The 15,007-nt window shown below is 38.4% G+C and overlaps 1 protein-coding gene across 5 annotated transcripts in view; it reads right to left on the bottom strand.

The window, feature by feature from the left end:
* The window catches only part of LOC126425291 (zinc finger protein 501-like), a 438,372-nt gene that overhangs the window by 249,534 nt on the left and 173,831 nt on the right, over positions 1–15,007 (bottom strand). For all 5 annotated transcript variants that reach the window (XM_050088262.1, XM_050088264.1, XM_050088263.1 and 2 more), the window contains exon 7: positions 5,690–5,739. In XM_050088262.1, the coding sequence (XP_049944219.1) occupies positions 5,690–5,739 (50 nt within the window). The remainder of the gene's footprint in view (positions 1–5,689; positions 5,740–15,007) is intronic.

Below are 15,007 nucleotides of genomic sequence, written 5' to 3' on the forward strand. Positions count from 1 at the left end.
ATTCCTTATACTTAGCAAACTCCTGCACTCATTACAAGTTTGCTGTTCCCCTCCTAGGTTCAATCACTAGCACATTGTCTATTGCAACTGCAAACTGTATGACTGCTGATTCAGCCTGCATAAATCAAAGTCTGCTTTGATTAGAACAGCTCCTTTTATTATTGTGAAGCTGCAATGCCTTGTTAATGTCACCTGCATTTTCATATGCTTTTCTGATCTCAACAGATGAATAATTTTACCAGAGGGATGTATGAGCATCTCAAAGTATGCTATTTCCTTTACCCTATAGACATTACTTAATTAAAGGAAAGTACATTGTTGGTGGAACTGGAGAACTTGGCTGTATGTTGTCACAGTAGAACGAATACATCAACATTAAGGCATGTGTACACTGAGTTCAAACATGTTCTGCAAAACTGTTTGCAGCTAGTACTGGACTACCAATGTTCACAACATGTCAACAAGTTGGCAACACAAAACCAGTGTTCTACAGAGGTGTAGGTACACATCAAAGGAACACTGTTCCCACCTTCATACCACTAAATACCACAACACAGAGCTAGTGTTTGTTTTTGCTAGGTCTGTAGTGTTGGATGTTTGTAGGTTAGGGGCACCTAACGATAAGGTTATCAGCACCCATTTTGCCTGTTGTCTTCCTGTGTGTAAACAGAATCATGACTCCCTGTGTGTTAACAGAAGCATGACTCCCTACAAAAAATTGCTCGGTGCCATTGGCAGTTATGTAGACAAAAATTTAAGTCTCTCATTCCTCAATACCACAGCAACAACAACAGGATTTGTTATCTAACTTTAAAAAATTTTTGTCCACACGTTATGTGAGCAGCTACCCTATGAAACGATGGTGGCAACAAAAGAATATAGGATGATGTCTGTGAGGCAGAAATGAATGTATGTATGTAAGAAGTAATAGTCAGCAGATAACATGGATGTCGCAGGAGGATCATCAACTGTAGATTTCACTGTCACATTCTTTGGAAGAGTGAGTGGAATAGAAGCCGAAGAAGTTTTTGTTATTGAGAATGATAATTTTGGTTAATTTTAATATGAAATATATAATCAATTAATTACATCTCTCAGTGCTACAACATAACTGAAGTATATGATCAATTAATTATACCACTCAGTGCTATAACACAATTGAAATATGTTTACATAATACTTCAACCTTTCAACTAAAGCTTCACAAACTGCAGGAATTATTTGAGATATGGCTGGCTTTGAAATGTGGAATAAATATGCAACACTTTGATAGGAATCTCCCATTGCCAAAAAACAAAGAGTATCAGCAAGTCTTTGCTTCACAGGAATAACTTTTCTGAAATTTGTGTCTTTCTTTGAACAGGTCCTGCAATACTCATTAGAATTATAATATCGAACAGCAACATCCTAGTGAAGATTGCGTCGGCATCGAGACACACCAATGTTGAATTTGTATCTGTCCTGAGACGCCATGACCGGCCTCATTTGAACTCTTCTGTTGGGAGAGTTAATTTGGAGTTGGAACGGCTGCTTGTGTCGGGTGCAGGGGCTCATATTGGTGTGGTTCTTGTTGATTATCTCAGTAGGTGGGACTATAACAGGCACGGCCTACATCTCAACAGGAAAGGGAAGGGGAAACTGGCTGGGGTAATAGCAGGAAATTTAAGGGGAGGAGGCACTGCCATGAATGGTAAAATACCAGTGGTTACAGGTGTTGGAGCAGCACCTTTTTTAGGATAGGTAACACAGAAAGATGGCAAGTTCTACGAGAGGTCAGGATTGAAACAAATCTTCAGTTTAGGAAAGAAATTAAACAGCACAATTCTAGCACATTGGATCACCAATCACAGCTACCAATTATAAATTTTCACCAATCACCAGAAATTTTATCTCCACCAAGTTGTATCTCAGTCCTAGGTAATTGCATTGATGAATTAAAGTCATCCAACCCAGTTGACATAATCTGCCTCTCTGAACACCATGTGACCACTGGTATAGGAACTAGGCCTAAGCAGAATGAGAAACTCAGACAGGAGAGTACTGCAAATGTCAGAATAAGGAAAGGTTCTCATAAAAGTATAATTAAAAATAATGTAAGTATATTTCATCAAAATATTGGGAGTTTAAAGAATAAAGTAGATGAGCTTCTGGTTTGTTTAGAAGATTTAGAAGCTGAGAATGAAATAGATATACTATGCCTGTCTGAGAATCACATTGTTACTGATATGGATAAGGTAAATGTAAGTGGTTATAAGCTCTCTGCACATGTAATGAGAGAAAATATGGAGAAAGGAGGAGTTGCCAAATATGTCAAAGTTATCATTGTGCAAAAAGTATAGAAACAAAAAAGTTTTGTGTAGAGAAACATATAAGCATGTGCCTGTGAGCTTAAATTAAATAAAGGCACATTTATAATTGTAACTGTATATAGGTCCCCATTAGGAAATTTTCACCTATTTCTGAAAAATTTGGACTCCTTGTTGTGCTATCTGTCAGACAGGGGGAAGCAAATTATTATTTGTGGGGACTTCAATGTAGATTCTCTGAAAGAGGGTAATAGGAAAAATTACCTTGAAGTATTACTCGGTTCTTTCAATTTGACACCCGTTATTGATTTTCCTACTCGGGTGGTAAAGGATAGCAGCTCACTGATAGATAACTTCTTTATAGACCAAGATAAGTTTAACCAGATAAATGCTCAGCCTGTTGAGAATGGTCTTTCTGATCATGGTGCACAGCTAGTTACAATATATGACATAGCTCCATTCAGCAATACTAAACAGTCCTCCAAAGTAGTACGGTCAGTCAACGATTTAACAATTGCAAATTTCAGGGAAATCCTACAGCAGTTAGACTGGGATGAGGTGTACCGTGAACCTGATGCCAATTTAAAATATAATTTATTTCATGACATTTTTGTAAATGCATTTGAAAACTGCTTCCCCAAGAAAATAGTTAAATATACTCGTAAGAAACCTTGCAACAAACCATGGCTTACTAAGGGTATAAAAATATCTTGTAACCAGAAAAGGGAAATGTATCTGACAGCAAGAAAGAGTAGTGACCCAGAAACTATCAAAAATTATAAAAACTACTGTGTTATATTAAGAAAAGTTATTAAAAAATCCAGGAGTATGTGTATCATGTCTGAAATCAGCAACCCTGATAATAAAATTAAACCAATTTGGAATATTATTAAAAGAGAAACAGGTCAACCAAGAGCAGAGGATGACAGTATTACCATCAAATTGAATGAAAGCTTTACGAACAAAAAGTCAGAAGTTGAAAATATTTTTAATAATCATTTGCTGAATGTTGTGGATATAGTAGGATCCAGGTGTTCATTAGAAGATGCTAGGCTGTTAATGGAAGAGGCCATACCTATGCAATTTGATACAATTCAAATCTCACCCACTTCTCCCTCTGAAATTAGGAAAATAATAAACTTGCTTAAAAGCAAAAACTCACATGGAATTGATGGCATTTCCAGCAAAATACTAAAAGCTTGTTCTCAACAGATAAGTAAGATTCTCAGCCACCTGTGTAATAGCTCTCTGGAACAGGGCATTTTCCCTGATAGACTGAAATATGCTATTGTTATACCTTTGCATAAAAAGGGGGATAGATCTGATGTCAACAATTACCGTCCAATCTCCCTTCTAACAGCTTTATCCAAAATTTTTGAGAAAGTAATGTATTCAAGAGTAGCTTCACATATCCGTAAAAATGAAGTACTGACAAAATGTCAGTTTGGTTTCCAGAAAGGTTTTTCAACAGAAAATGCCATATATGCTTTCACCAGTCAAATTTTGAATGATCTGAATAACCGAACACCACCCATTGGGATTTTTTGTGATCTCTCAAAGGCTTTTGATTGTGTAAATCATGAAATTCTGCTACACAAGCTCAAGTATTGTGGCATGAGTGGGACAGTGCACAAATGGTTTAATTCGTACCTAACTGGAAGAGTGCAGAAAGTTGAAATAAGTAGTTCTCGTAACATGCAAAGATCAGCACATTCCTCAAACTGGGGAACTATCAAGAATGGGGTTCCACAAGGGTCAGTCTTGGGTCCTTTGTTGTTCTTATTATATATTAATGACTTTCCATTCTATATTCATGAAGAGGCAAAGTTAGTTCTCTTTGCTGATGATACAAGTATAGTAATCACACCTGAGAAACAAGAATTAACTGATGAAATTGTCAATACTGTCTTTCAGAAAATTACTAAGTGGTTCCTTGTAAACGGACTCTCACTGAATTTTGATAAGACACAGTACATACAGTTCCGTACAGTGAATGGTATGACGCCATTAATAAATATAGACCTTAATCAGAAGCATATAGCTAAGGTAGAATATTCCAAATTTTTAGGTATGTCCATTGATGAGAGATTAAATTGGAAGAAACACATTGATGATCTGCTGAAACGTTTGAGTTCAGCTACTTATGCAATAAGGGTCATTGCAAATTTTGGTGATAAACATCTTAGTAAATTAGCTTGCTACGCCTATTTTCACTCATTGCTTTCATATGGCATCATATTTTGGGGCTGAGGAATAAAGTATTTATTGCACAAAAGCGTGTAATCAGAATAATAGCTGGAGTCCACCCAAGATCATCCTGCAGACATTTATTTAAGGATCTAGGGATATTCACAGTAGCTTCTCAGTATATATACTCTCTTATGAAATTTGTTATTAACAACCAAACCCAATTCAAAAGTAATAGCAGTGTGCATAACTACAATACTAGGAGAAAGGACGATCTTCACTATTCAAGATTAAATCTAACTTTGGCACAGAAAGGGGTGAATTATACTGGCACTAAAGTCTTTGGTCACTTACCAAATAGTATCAAAAGTCTGACAGATAACCAACAAGTATTTAAGAAGAAATTAAAAGAATTTCTGAATGACAACTCCTTCTACTCCATAGAGGAATTTTTAAGATATAAATTAAGAAAAAAAAATATTAAAAAAAATAAAAAAAATAAAAATAAAAAATAAAGAAAAACAAAAAAACACAAAAAAATAAAGTTGTTATATTAACTTAAGTATGTTGTTAAATTAACCTAATTATGTCATGTATTGGAAAATTCGACTCGTTCCACATCATTACGAAATATCGTATTCATGATCCATGGAACTAGTATTAATCTAATCTAATCTAATCTAGATATGAATTACTAGAACCATCCTCCAAATTCAGCTCATATGGCATGTCATTCTGGCCACGTCTTATATAGGCCTAGTATGTTTTTTCCAATACTGATGACTACATCTTTTTATTTGTCAGCTTACTTCACTGAGTATTATTAATGCAGCACCACATACCATTAATTCTCCCTCTCCACTTATTGCATAGCACTTGATGCAAAGACATAATGCGAAATGTTTCTTGACAGTTCAGCAACAATGTGGATACATATTTAGAAATGTTTGTCACTATTGTAGGTGGGAATATGAACAATGAGCAATGTTGCCAACAAACTGGAAATAATGATGTGAACAGAAACATGTTTTTATAAACTCAGTGGTAAATGCAGCTTTACAGGCATCACTGGGCAGTGTTAATGTATTGCATATATGTGTGTATACATATATATTCTCTGGGCACTTAGAAAGTGAAGCTGCAAAACAACCCATGCACAAAATGAAAAACAAGGGATGCAAAAAACTGTACAATACCTTTCTGGTTCACTGCCACTGTTTATTGACTCTGATTCTTCTTTGAGATCCTGAAAGAGGTATTAAGAACATCTATAACAACAACAATAATAATAATAATAATAATAATAATACTCTGGATGACTGGAATACTGTGAGATATATACACTACATAAGAAGGAAGACAGAACTGATGTTAATAATTATAGAGAGACTTCCATTCTTGTGTGTGTTTAGAGTTGGGTATTCAACAGTGAGGTTATCAGTGCCCATTTTCATTCTTCCTGTCTCAAACACAATTCTGTTGCAATGTCAACGGAAGTGAACTGAACTGAACAACTTGAGGGCTAAATTCACAGATATCAAGAATGTTTCAGGCAACATGGATCTTGCCCAGAACAAATTTTAGTTCTGAAACTAATTCTCAGGCATAAGAACTATTGTGCAGCTTTGTGGATTTTAGAACAGCTTATGACTAAATAGACAGAATGTCTCTCTTTAAAATTATTAATTGACACTAACTCACACAAATTTTAAGATAAAATTCTGGGGAGAAATTTCAGAACACTTTGAAATTAGAGGAAGAGTGAGACAAGGTGATGTTCCTTAGAAAAGGCAATCCAAGAGATGTGCAAACTTAAATCAGAGCTTAAAATTTAAGTAATCAAATTAGGAAGACTCACTAGAAACAAACAGCAACTATTAAAGAAACAGCAAAAAGAGCAGGGCTCCAAAAATCATTTGAAAAAACAAAATAGGTATCTACCAACAACCTGGCACCCAATATTCTTAATACTAAATTGGAGATGATCGAAAGAGTTTCTCAGTTCAAATATTTAGGTAGAACTATCTGCGATGACCTAGAAACTATTGGTTATGACATTTGCTGTCACAAAATTGAACCAACTTTCAGGATTACAAAAGATATCTATAAAAGCAATGCATCTCAAAAAACACAAAACAGAAGCATTTCAACACTATTGCAAACCAGAGTGTCTTTATTGGGCTGAGACATTCATTTTAAACACAAAGAGACAGACATTTAAGACATCAAAAGAGGTAATGAAAAGTAGTCAGGAAAATTTTACATCCAAATTATACTGTAGATGGAACACAGAGCCTAAGAGCAAATAAAGAAATTGAAAAGCATGCCAACATTTATTTGAATATGAAAAAAAACACAAGCTAAAATTTTATGGGCATATAAAAAGACTGGAATCAAGCGCATTAACTACATGGGTTGTAGAATTTTAAGACATTCACAGTAAAACTAAAATTGAAACTATAAAATGGACTGGTGCAGTAACAGAAGACCTCAATGAAGCATGAATAACACAACTTGATGTACCAGTCCCCTTCTAACAGCCTTCCTGCTTCATTCACCCTATGTTGTTTTGCTTTCAAATTAGTATAATTTGTTCACTCTGTTTACTATATGGTCACCCATTCTGGTGCAAAGTTTGTCATTAGTCTCATTTGAGTTGCTCCTCAAAACTCTCAGTCCATATCCCTGCTCAAAATGTTGTACATCCCATTTGGGAAGTTCTGTAATTTTTCCACTCACACAGATGATCACACTGTCAAAATGAATCTCATGATTAATAGCCTTTCACTCCAATTTTGGTCCCACTTCTGAATTTTTCATTTCCTTCATTGTTGCTTCAAGTATATGTTGAATTGTAGTCCAGAAAGACTACTTCTATGCTTAGACCCTTTTTAATCAAGAACTTCCTTCTTGGTCTTCCATTCATATTATTTCTTCTTGCTCCTTGTATACATTTCCCTATAACATACACAAATTTGTCTGAGTGTTTGAAACATTTTTCAGTACTTTTCATTACCGAACACTGTTTCTATGTTGACAAATCTCATAAAAGCACCTTGAGTTTTCTTTAGCCTTTCATCCATTATCAAGCAAATACTTACATTAATTTCAATCAACTGCTGGTCATTGTGTATATTTGTTGGTACCAGCTCCACAACAACTTTTACCACTGTACCTTATTCTAGAGATCACAATCACAAGTCAGTCCAATTATCTCTCTTTTTAATTATTAGTTATCTAATTTCTAACCTACGCCCATTCTTGTTCAATTAGAATGCTTGCATTTTGTTTACAAGTTGATTAAAAACTGGATACTTTTTCATACATTGGTCTAGGGTATGAACACATTTTGAAATGTCCATTTTCAATGCATCTGGTAAATTATTATAGCCAAAGATGACCATGATACATTATTAAACAATGGAAAATCCAGGATGGAATGTAACAATATAATGAAAGAGATAGTTGCTACTCACAATATGGTGGAGATGCTGAGTCGCAGAAAGGCACAACAAAAAGAGTGTTGGAAAGTTGGCTTTTGGCCAACAGGGCCTCTGTCAAAAAGAGACACACACACACACACACACACACACACATGACCACAGTCTATGGCAGCTGGAGCCAGACAGCAAACAGCATTGCATTATGGGAGAGGCAACTGGGTCAGGGTAAGGAGGAGGCTTTGGCAGGAAGGGGGAGGGATGCAAGGTAGGAGTGGGTAAATGCCTGCTCAGAGTGTGTGGGGATGAGGCAGAAGTAAGACAGCTAGGTGCAGTCAGGAGGTTAGACAGAGGGTGGGGGAGGGTAGTGGAAAAGGAGAGAAGTAAAAATACTACATGCGTTGATGGAATGAGAGATGAGTAGTGCTGGAATGCGAGAAGGGAAGGGACTAGATGTGTAAGGACAATGACTAACGACAGTTGAGGCCAGGAGAATTATGGGAACATAAGGTATATTGCAGGAAGATGACCCACCTGCACAATTCAGAAAATCTGGTGCTGGTTGGATGGATCCAGATGGCACAGGCTGCAAAGCAGTCATTGGAATGACGGACATTGTGCTGGTCGATGTGCTCAGCAACAGGGTGGTCCTGTTTCTTGGCCACAGTCTGTCAGTGGCCATTCATGCAGACAGGTTGTCATTCCCACATATAATGCAGGACAGTGGTTGTAGCCTAGCTTGTAGATCACGACTGGTTTCACAGGTGGTCCTGCCTTTGATGGGGTAGGTGATGTTTGCGGTGGTGGTGGTGGTGGTGGTGGTGGTGGGATGATGTACGGGACAGGTCTTGTACCTAGGCCTACTACAGGAATATGAGACATGAGACAAGGGGCAGGGAGGAGGGGTTGTGTAGGGATGGACAAGGATATTGTGTAGGTTCGGTGCACAGTGGAATACCATTGTGGGAGGGGTGGGAAGGTTAGTGGGTAGGACATTTCTAATTCCAATGCACACTGAGAGGTAGGCATAACCCTAGTGGAGAATGTAATTCTGTTGGTCCCTGGGTGGTACTGAGTCATGAGGGGCAAGCTCCTCTGTGGCTAGAGAGTGGGGCTTTGGGAGATGTTGGATGACTGGAAAGATAACGCACTAGAGATCTGTTTTTGTACAAAGCTGGGAGAGTAATTAAGATCTGTAATGGCCTTTGGCAAAGGTGGTGTTCAATAGTGGTAAGGTCATGGGCATTTCCTTTACAATATCATCCCTAATACCCATGGCCTAAATGCTACTGAACACTACCTTTCCCAATAGCTGACAGATTCCAAACTAAACACCTCCTTGCTTGTTGCCATGACCAACTACATCCTCACCCACACAATTGCCTCTCCTTTGAAGGTATTACCTACAAAAAAATCTGGGTATGGCTATGGGCACCTGCATGGCACCACCCTATGTCACCCTATTCATGTGCCATCTAGAGTAATCCTTCCTAAAGATGCAGAATCCCAAACCTCTCCCCTGGTTCAGATTCATTGATGACATCTTTGTGATTTGGATTGAGGTTGAGGACAACCTATCCACATTCCTCCAGAACCTCAATACCTTCTCCCTCATTTGCTTCACCTGGTCCTACTCAACCCAACAAGCCACCTTCCTATATGTTGGCCTCCACCTCAAAGATGGCTACAGCAGTAACTCTGTCCATATCAAACCTACCAACCACCAGCAATATCTCCACCTCGACAGCTGACATCCATTACATACCAAGAAGTCCCTTCCATACAGCCTGGCTACCTGTGGCCATAGCATTGTAGTGATGAGCAGTATCTCTTGAAATATACCAAAGGTCTCACTGAGGCCTTCACAGATTGTAATTACACTCCCAACCTTGTACAAAAGCAGATCTCTTGTGCCTTATCTTTCATCACCCATCACCTTGAACAGTCCCACCATCTGGCCACAGGGGAGCCTTCCCCTTGTGACTCACAAGGGAAACTACCCATCGCACTCCCCTCAGATTTAGTGGTAAGAGGGCCCAGAGGACAGCCAGTCAAAAACTGAAAACAGATCAAGAATGAAAACAGGAAGAAGGTGTACTGGACTGTGGGGAAAAAATTGAAACAGTGAATATAGACCAGGCTGGACGAGAAATGGTGTCTTGGGTAAGTGGTTACAGTGTTAGACCGCCAAGTGGACAAGCCACGTCTGAACTTCCCTTGTGCCAGCTTTTTTTTATGTTCACTTTATTCAAATTTGTGTCTGTGTTGTGGTGTAGCAGCTGTTTGCAACAGAAAGGTTAAAATAGGGACCTATAATGACAGCAGATTCTGCACAACTACTCTATTAACAACCGAAAGGAAGTGGCTTTCAAATACGAACTGCAAATATTTGATGACAAAAGACAAGTCAACCGAATCCTTGACTTGAAAATATGCCCAATGTGTCATACACCACATCAGTGACAATACGTGTGTCTTATGAGAGGAATATCTTATTGATGCACTTAATTTGTACAGCTGGTAAGTGAGTGAGATATGTCTCCTTGACTGATATGGGCATTTGTACGAAGGTGAATGTTATCACTCCCTAGAAAAGGATAAAAACATAACAGTTTGTCATGTAAACTGCAACAAATGAATGCACCAGTTTCACAATCACACAGTTTCTCTGTGTTCTTTCAAAACATCTGTTTTTAATATTTTTACACTTGCATTTCATTTCTGAAGCCTTGACTCTTGAATTCCTTTATTGTAACATAGTTCACACCCATTTCTTTGTTGTTTTCATTTTTGTGAGACGTCCACTTTCATCTCATCTGTTCTCACTATTCATCACATTTACTTGTGATGGTACTGTATTCTTACCACATGATTCATATTCTATAACCAATGTATAGTATGACAACTTCCAGGACTACAGAAAGAGAACAAACATTTCAATGACTGGACAGACAGGTACGAATATTGTGAAGAAATAAATAAATGCCACAAGGGAGTTTTTAACATCTTGCCCACTTGCCAGTCCAACACTATGACCACTCACCCACAACCTCATTGCTTTTTCAGGCTGCTCTACATTGCACTTCTAGTTTTTGGAATGTTCACTATTTCTATTTTGCTTTTCTTTTCACAGTTAAGTACACCTTCCTGTTTTCATGCCTGATCTATGTTCAGTTTTTGATAAGCTATCCACTGGGTCATCTTACCACTAAATCTTAGGGGGGGAGGGGGGACGATGGGCAGTTTCCCTCATCAGTACCACCCAGGACTGGAGAGACTGAATTACATTCTCCGTCAGGGTTAAGACTATCTCTCGTCATGCCCAGGGTTAAGACTATCTCTCGTCGTGCTCTGAAATGTGGAATATCCTACTCACTAACTACCCACCCCTCTCACAGTGGTATTCTGCCGTCCACTGAACCTACACAATATCCTCGTCCATGACCTCTGCTCACAACTCCTTGCCTCACGGCTCATATACATGTAATAGACTCAGATGAAACACCTGTCCCTTACATCATCCCATGACCACCTACACCAGTTCAGTTATAAGATCACCATCAAAAGCAGGGCCTCCTGTAGAACCAGTCATGTGATCTACAAGCTAGGCTGCAACCACTGTGCTGTATTACACATGGCATGACAACCAACAAGCTTTCTGTCTGTATGAATAGCTACTGACACACTGTGGCCAAGAAACAAATGAACCACCCTGTTGCTTAGCATGCCACCCAGCACAACTTCCTTCATTCCAAAGACTACTTCACAGCCCCTGCCAGCTTTTCTCAATTGTGCCTGTGGGAACTCTCCCTACAATATAACCTATGTTCCCATAATCCTCCTGGCTGAACCACTGTTAGTCATTGTCCTTACCCATCTAGCCCGTTTCCTGTTTCTATTCCAGCACTACACAGCCCTCATTCCACCAAATCACCTACTCTTTTTACTTTTCTCCTTTTCTACTGCCACTCCCCCATCCTCCAACATCCTCCATATAATCTCATGCTGCACCTAGCTGCCTTACTCTCCACCTCATCACTGCACATTCCCAGCTACACTTTACTGCCCCCTACTCCTAATTCTGCATCCCCACTCCCTGCCCCAGCATCCTCCTTACCCCCACCCAGTTGCCTCTCCCATAATGCACTGCTGCTTGCTGTCTGGCTCCAGCTGCCATAGATTGTGGTCGTGTGTGTGTGTGTGTGTGTGTGTGTGTGTGTGTGTGTGTGTGTGTGTGTGTGTGTGTGTGTGTGTGTGCACGCGCATATGCATGCGCACTTGCACACACCTATTTTTCACAAAGACCTTGCTGGCTGAAAGCTAACTTTCTGACAGGTTTTTTGGTAAGCCTTTCTGGAACTCAGCATCTCCACTATGTGGTGAGTAGCAACTATCCTTTTTGTTATATTGGTACTTGATACATTATTTCTTCTTTTCCTGTGTTGAGAATCCATAATATATTTTGTGGAACAACATTCTCATCTTTAATGGTTAGCTTTTATGTAAATTCTCCATAAATGTTTATGTATCCCGTATAATGATTAAAATTTTTTGCATGATCTCTTCCGCTTCAAAATCATCTGGAATTTGAAGTTACAGTTGTGGTGATGGGAAATAAAGTTAACATTCAAAGGAAATGAGAAATGTTTGAGCATAATTAGAAATGTCAGTTTTAATGTAAATTTAAATCTTGTCATGGAGATAACAGTGATGTGAATAATCCAAGAATGTGCAACTGAGCATACAGCCACTAATGAAACAGAATTCAATGATTCCTGCAAAAGATACCACTCAGACTGGAACACAGAGTGTTCAATCCTTAAATCAAACAGGCTTGCTTTCACAATTACTCTCTGAATTTGATCTTAATGAACTGTACATAGAGGGCCTTTGTGAAATTCATTGTCTGGGCAGTGATGAAATAACCATGATGGTAAAACAGTCCTTTACTCAAGGCAAAATGATCAACATTTGCATCTTGTTGGGGTCTAGTTAATGATCGACTCATCATTCGTGTTCATCACACTACTCACATGAGGAAAACTATTGTGCAGGTCTATTTGCCATCAGAATATTCAAATTAATGAAGACAAGGGCATTTTTCATGAACAGTTGTATGATCTATTTGATGAAATACTCAATCATGATCTTAAACTTCTTATAGATGATATGAATGCATTACTTTGGCAATGACTATATTATCCCGTAGCCTCCATGGAATCTGTATAGGTAATAGTTTCCTTTAACTTAAAATGATATGTAAGAAGACCTAGCATTCACCTGAAGGAAACAGTCTAAATTATAGTTACCACATTCGTTTGAACAGACAATGGAAGTCCTCTTTGTGAGATACACAAACCTATCATGCTGCAGACATTGGGTAGGGTCATTTCTTGGTCCGAGAGAACTTGAAAGTGAAGTTCAAATTGTGGCAATGCCAACAACATAAGCAGAAATCATCTGATGTAGCAAAGTGAAAGGTAAAGTAGGAAGTTCATTTGTAATCAGCCTTAAAAATCTATAACAGGTACTTCAAGATCAATCAGATGATGTTGAAATGCAATGGTTTAAACTCAAGGATTCTGTGATTACATGTACTGTAGGGACAAGTGGAAGACAGAGTGAAACACAGAAAGAGCAATAAATCCAAGACCATACTTGGCATCCGATAAGATGAAAGGATGATGGTGAAGTAACACAGTGAAATAGCTAAAGATCAGAAACTTCAATTTACTAAACAAAAATACATCAACTTACACTGCGGCATCAAAAGCAGTTGTAGAGGAAAATAAAATAAAATAAAATAAAATAAAATAAAAAATAAAATAAAATAAAATAAAAAATAAAATAAAATAAAATAAAAAAAAATAAAAGTGATTTCAACAGAAAAGTAGAGGGGTGCAAAATGATGCATCTCAAATTGACACCAGGGCATTGTACCATATCATTTGAGACCTTTTACTTCAGCATCTGCATCTACATCTATATCTACATCTACGTCCATGCTCTTCAAACAATTGCACAGTGTGTAGCAGAGGGCACCCTGTACCACTACGAGTCGTTTCTCTTACTGTTCCACTCATGGATACAGAGAGAGGAAAATTGTCTACATGCCTCTGCATGAGTCCCTAATTTCTCATACCTTATCTCCATGGACTTAACATGAGATATATACAGGGCAAGTCAAAAGTCCTTGGACACTTCATCATTTGGGGGAAAATTGAAATGTGATGATGGGAACATACGTTTGACATGGGGCGGTGACTTTTGGAGTGAATGTCATTCATGGCCGCCAGCTTGAAATCCGCCATTTTGGATTCAAGACATTTTTTTAAATGGGAAGTGGGGTGTACGACACATCAAATAACACTCGCTTGAGCTCTGGAATTTAGTGGTATAATTTGTTTATGTCTATCTTGTACAGTTTAGAGGTTATTAATGTTCAAAGTTGGGAAATTACCTTCATACCAACTGTTACAACACATGTTCTACATGTTGTCCATCCCATGCAAAGCACAACTGTAGTCACCGCAACCACTCTGACTGCAAGCGGAGGGCCATGAATGACATTCACTCCGAAAGTTGCGGCCCCACATCAAACCTATGTTCCCATCATCACATTTCAATTTTCCCTTTAATCTTCCAACTTATGAAGGTGTCCAAGGACTTTTGACTCGCCCTGTATTTGCAGTAGTAGGATTGTTCTGTAGTTAGCTTCAAGTGCTGGTGCTCTAAATTTTCTCAATAGTGTTCCCTGAAAAGAATGTCACCTTCCCTCCAGCGACTCCCGTACTAGTTCTCGAAGTGACTCCGTAACATCTGCACGTAGTTTGAACTAGTCAGTAACAACTCTAGTGGCCCGCCTCTGAACTGCTTTGATGTTTTCCTTTAATATGACCTGGTACGGATTCCAAACACTCGAGCAGTACTCAAGAATAGGTCACACTAGTGGCATACATGCAGTTTCCTTTACAGATGAACCCCACTTTCCTAAAATTCTCCTAGTAAATTAAAGTCTACCATTCTCCTTCTTTTACAATCCTTAGAGCCCCTTTCCATTTCTATCACTTTGCT

Source organism: Schistocerca serialis, chromosome 10 (assembly GCF_023864345.2).
Source record: "Schistocerca serialis cubense isolate TAMUIC-IGC-003099 chromosome 10, iqSchSeri2.2, whole genome shotgun sequence".
NCBI classification, from domain to species: Eukaryota; Metazoa; Arthropoda; class Insecta; order Orthoptera; family Acrididae; genus Schistocerca; species Schistocerca serialis.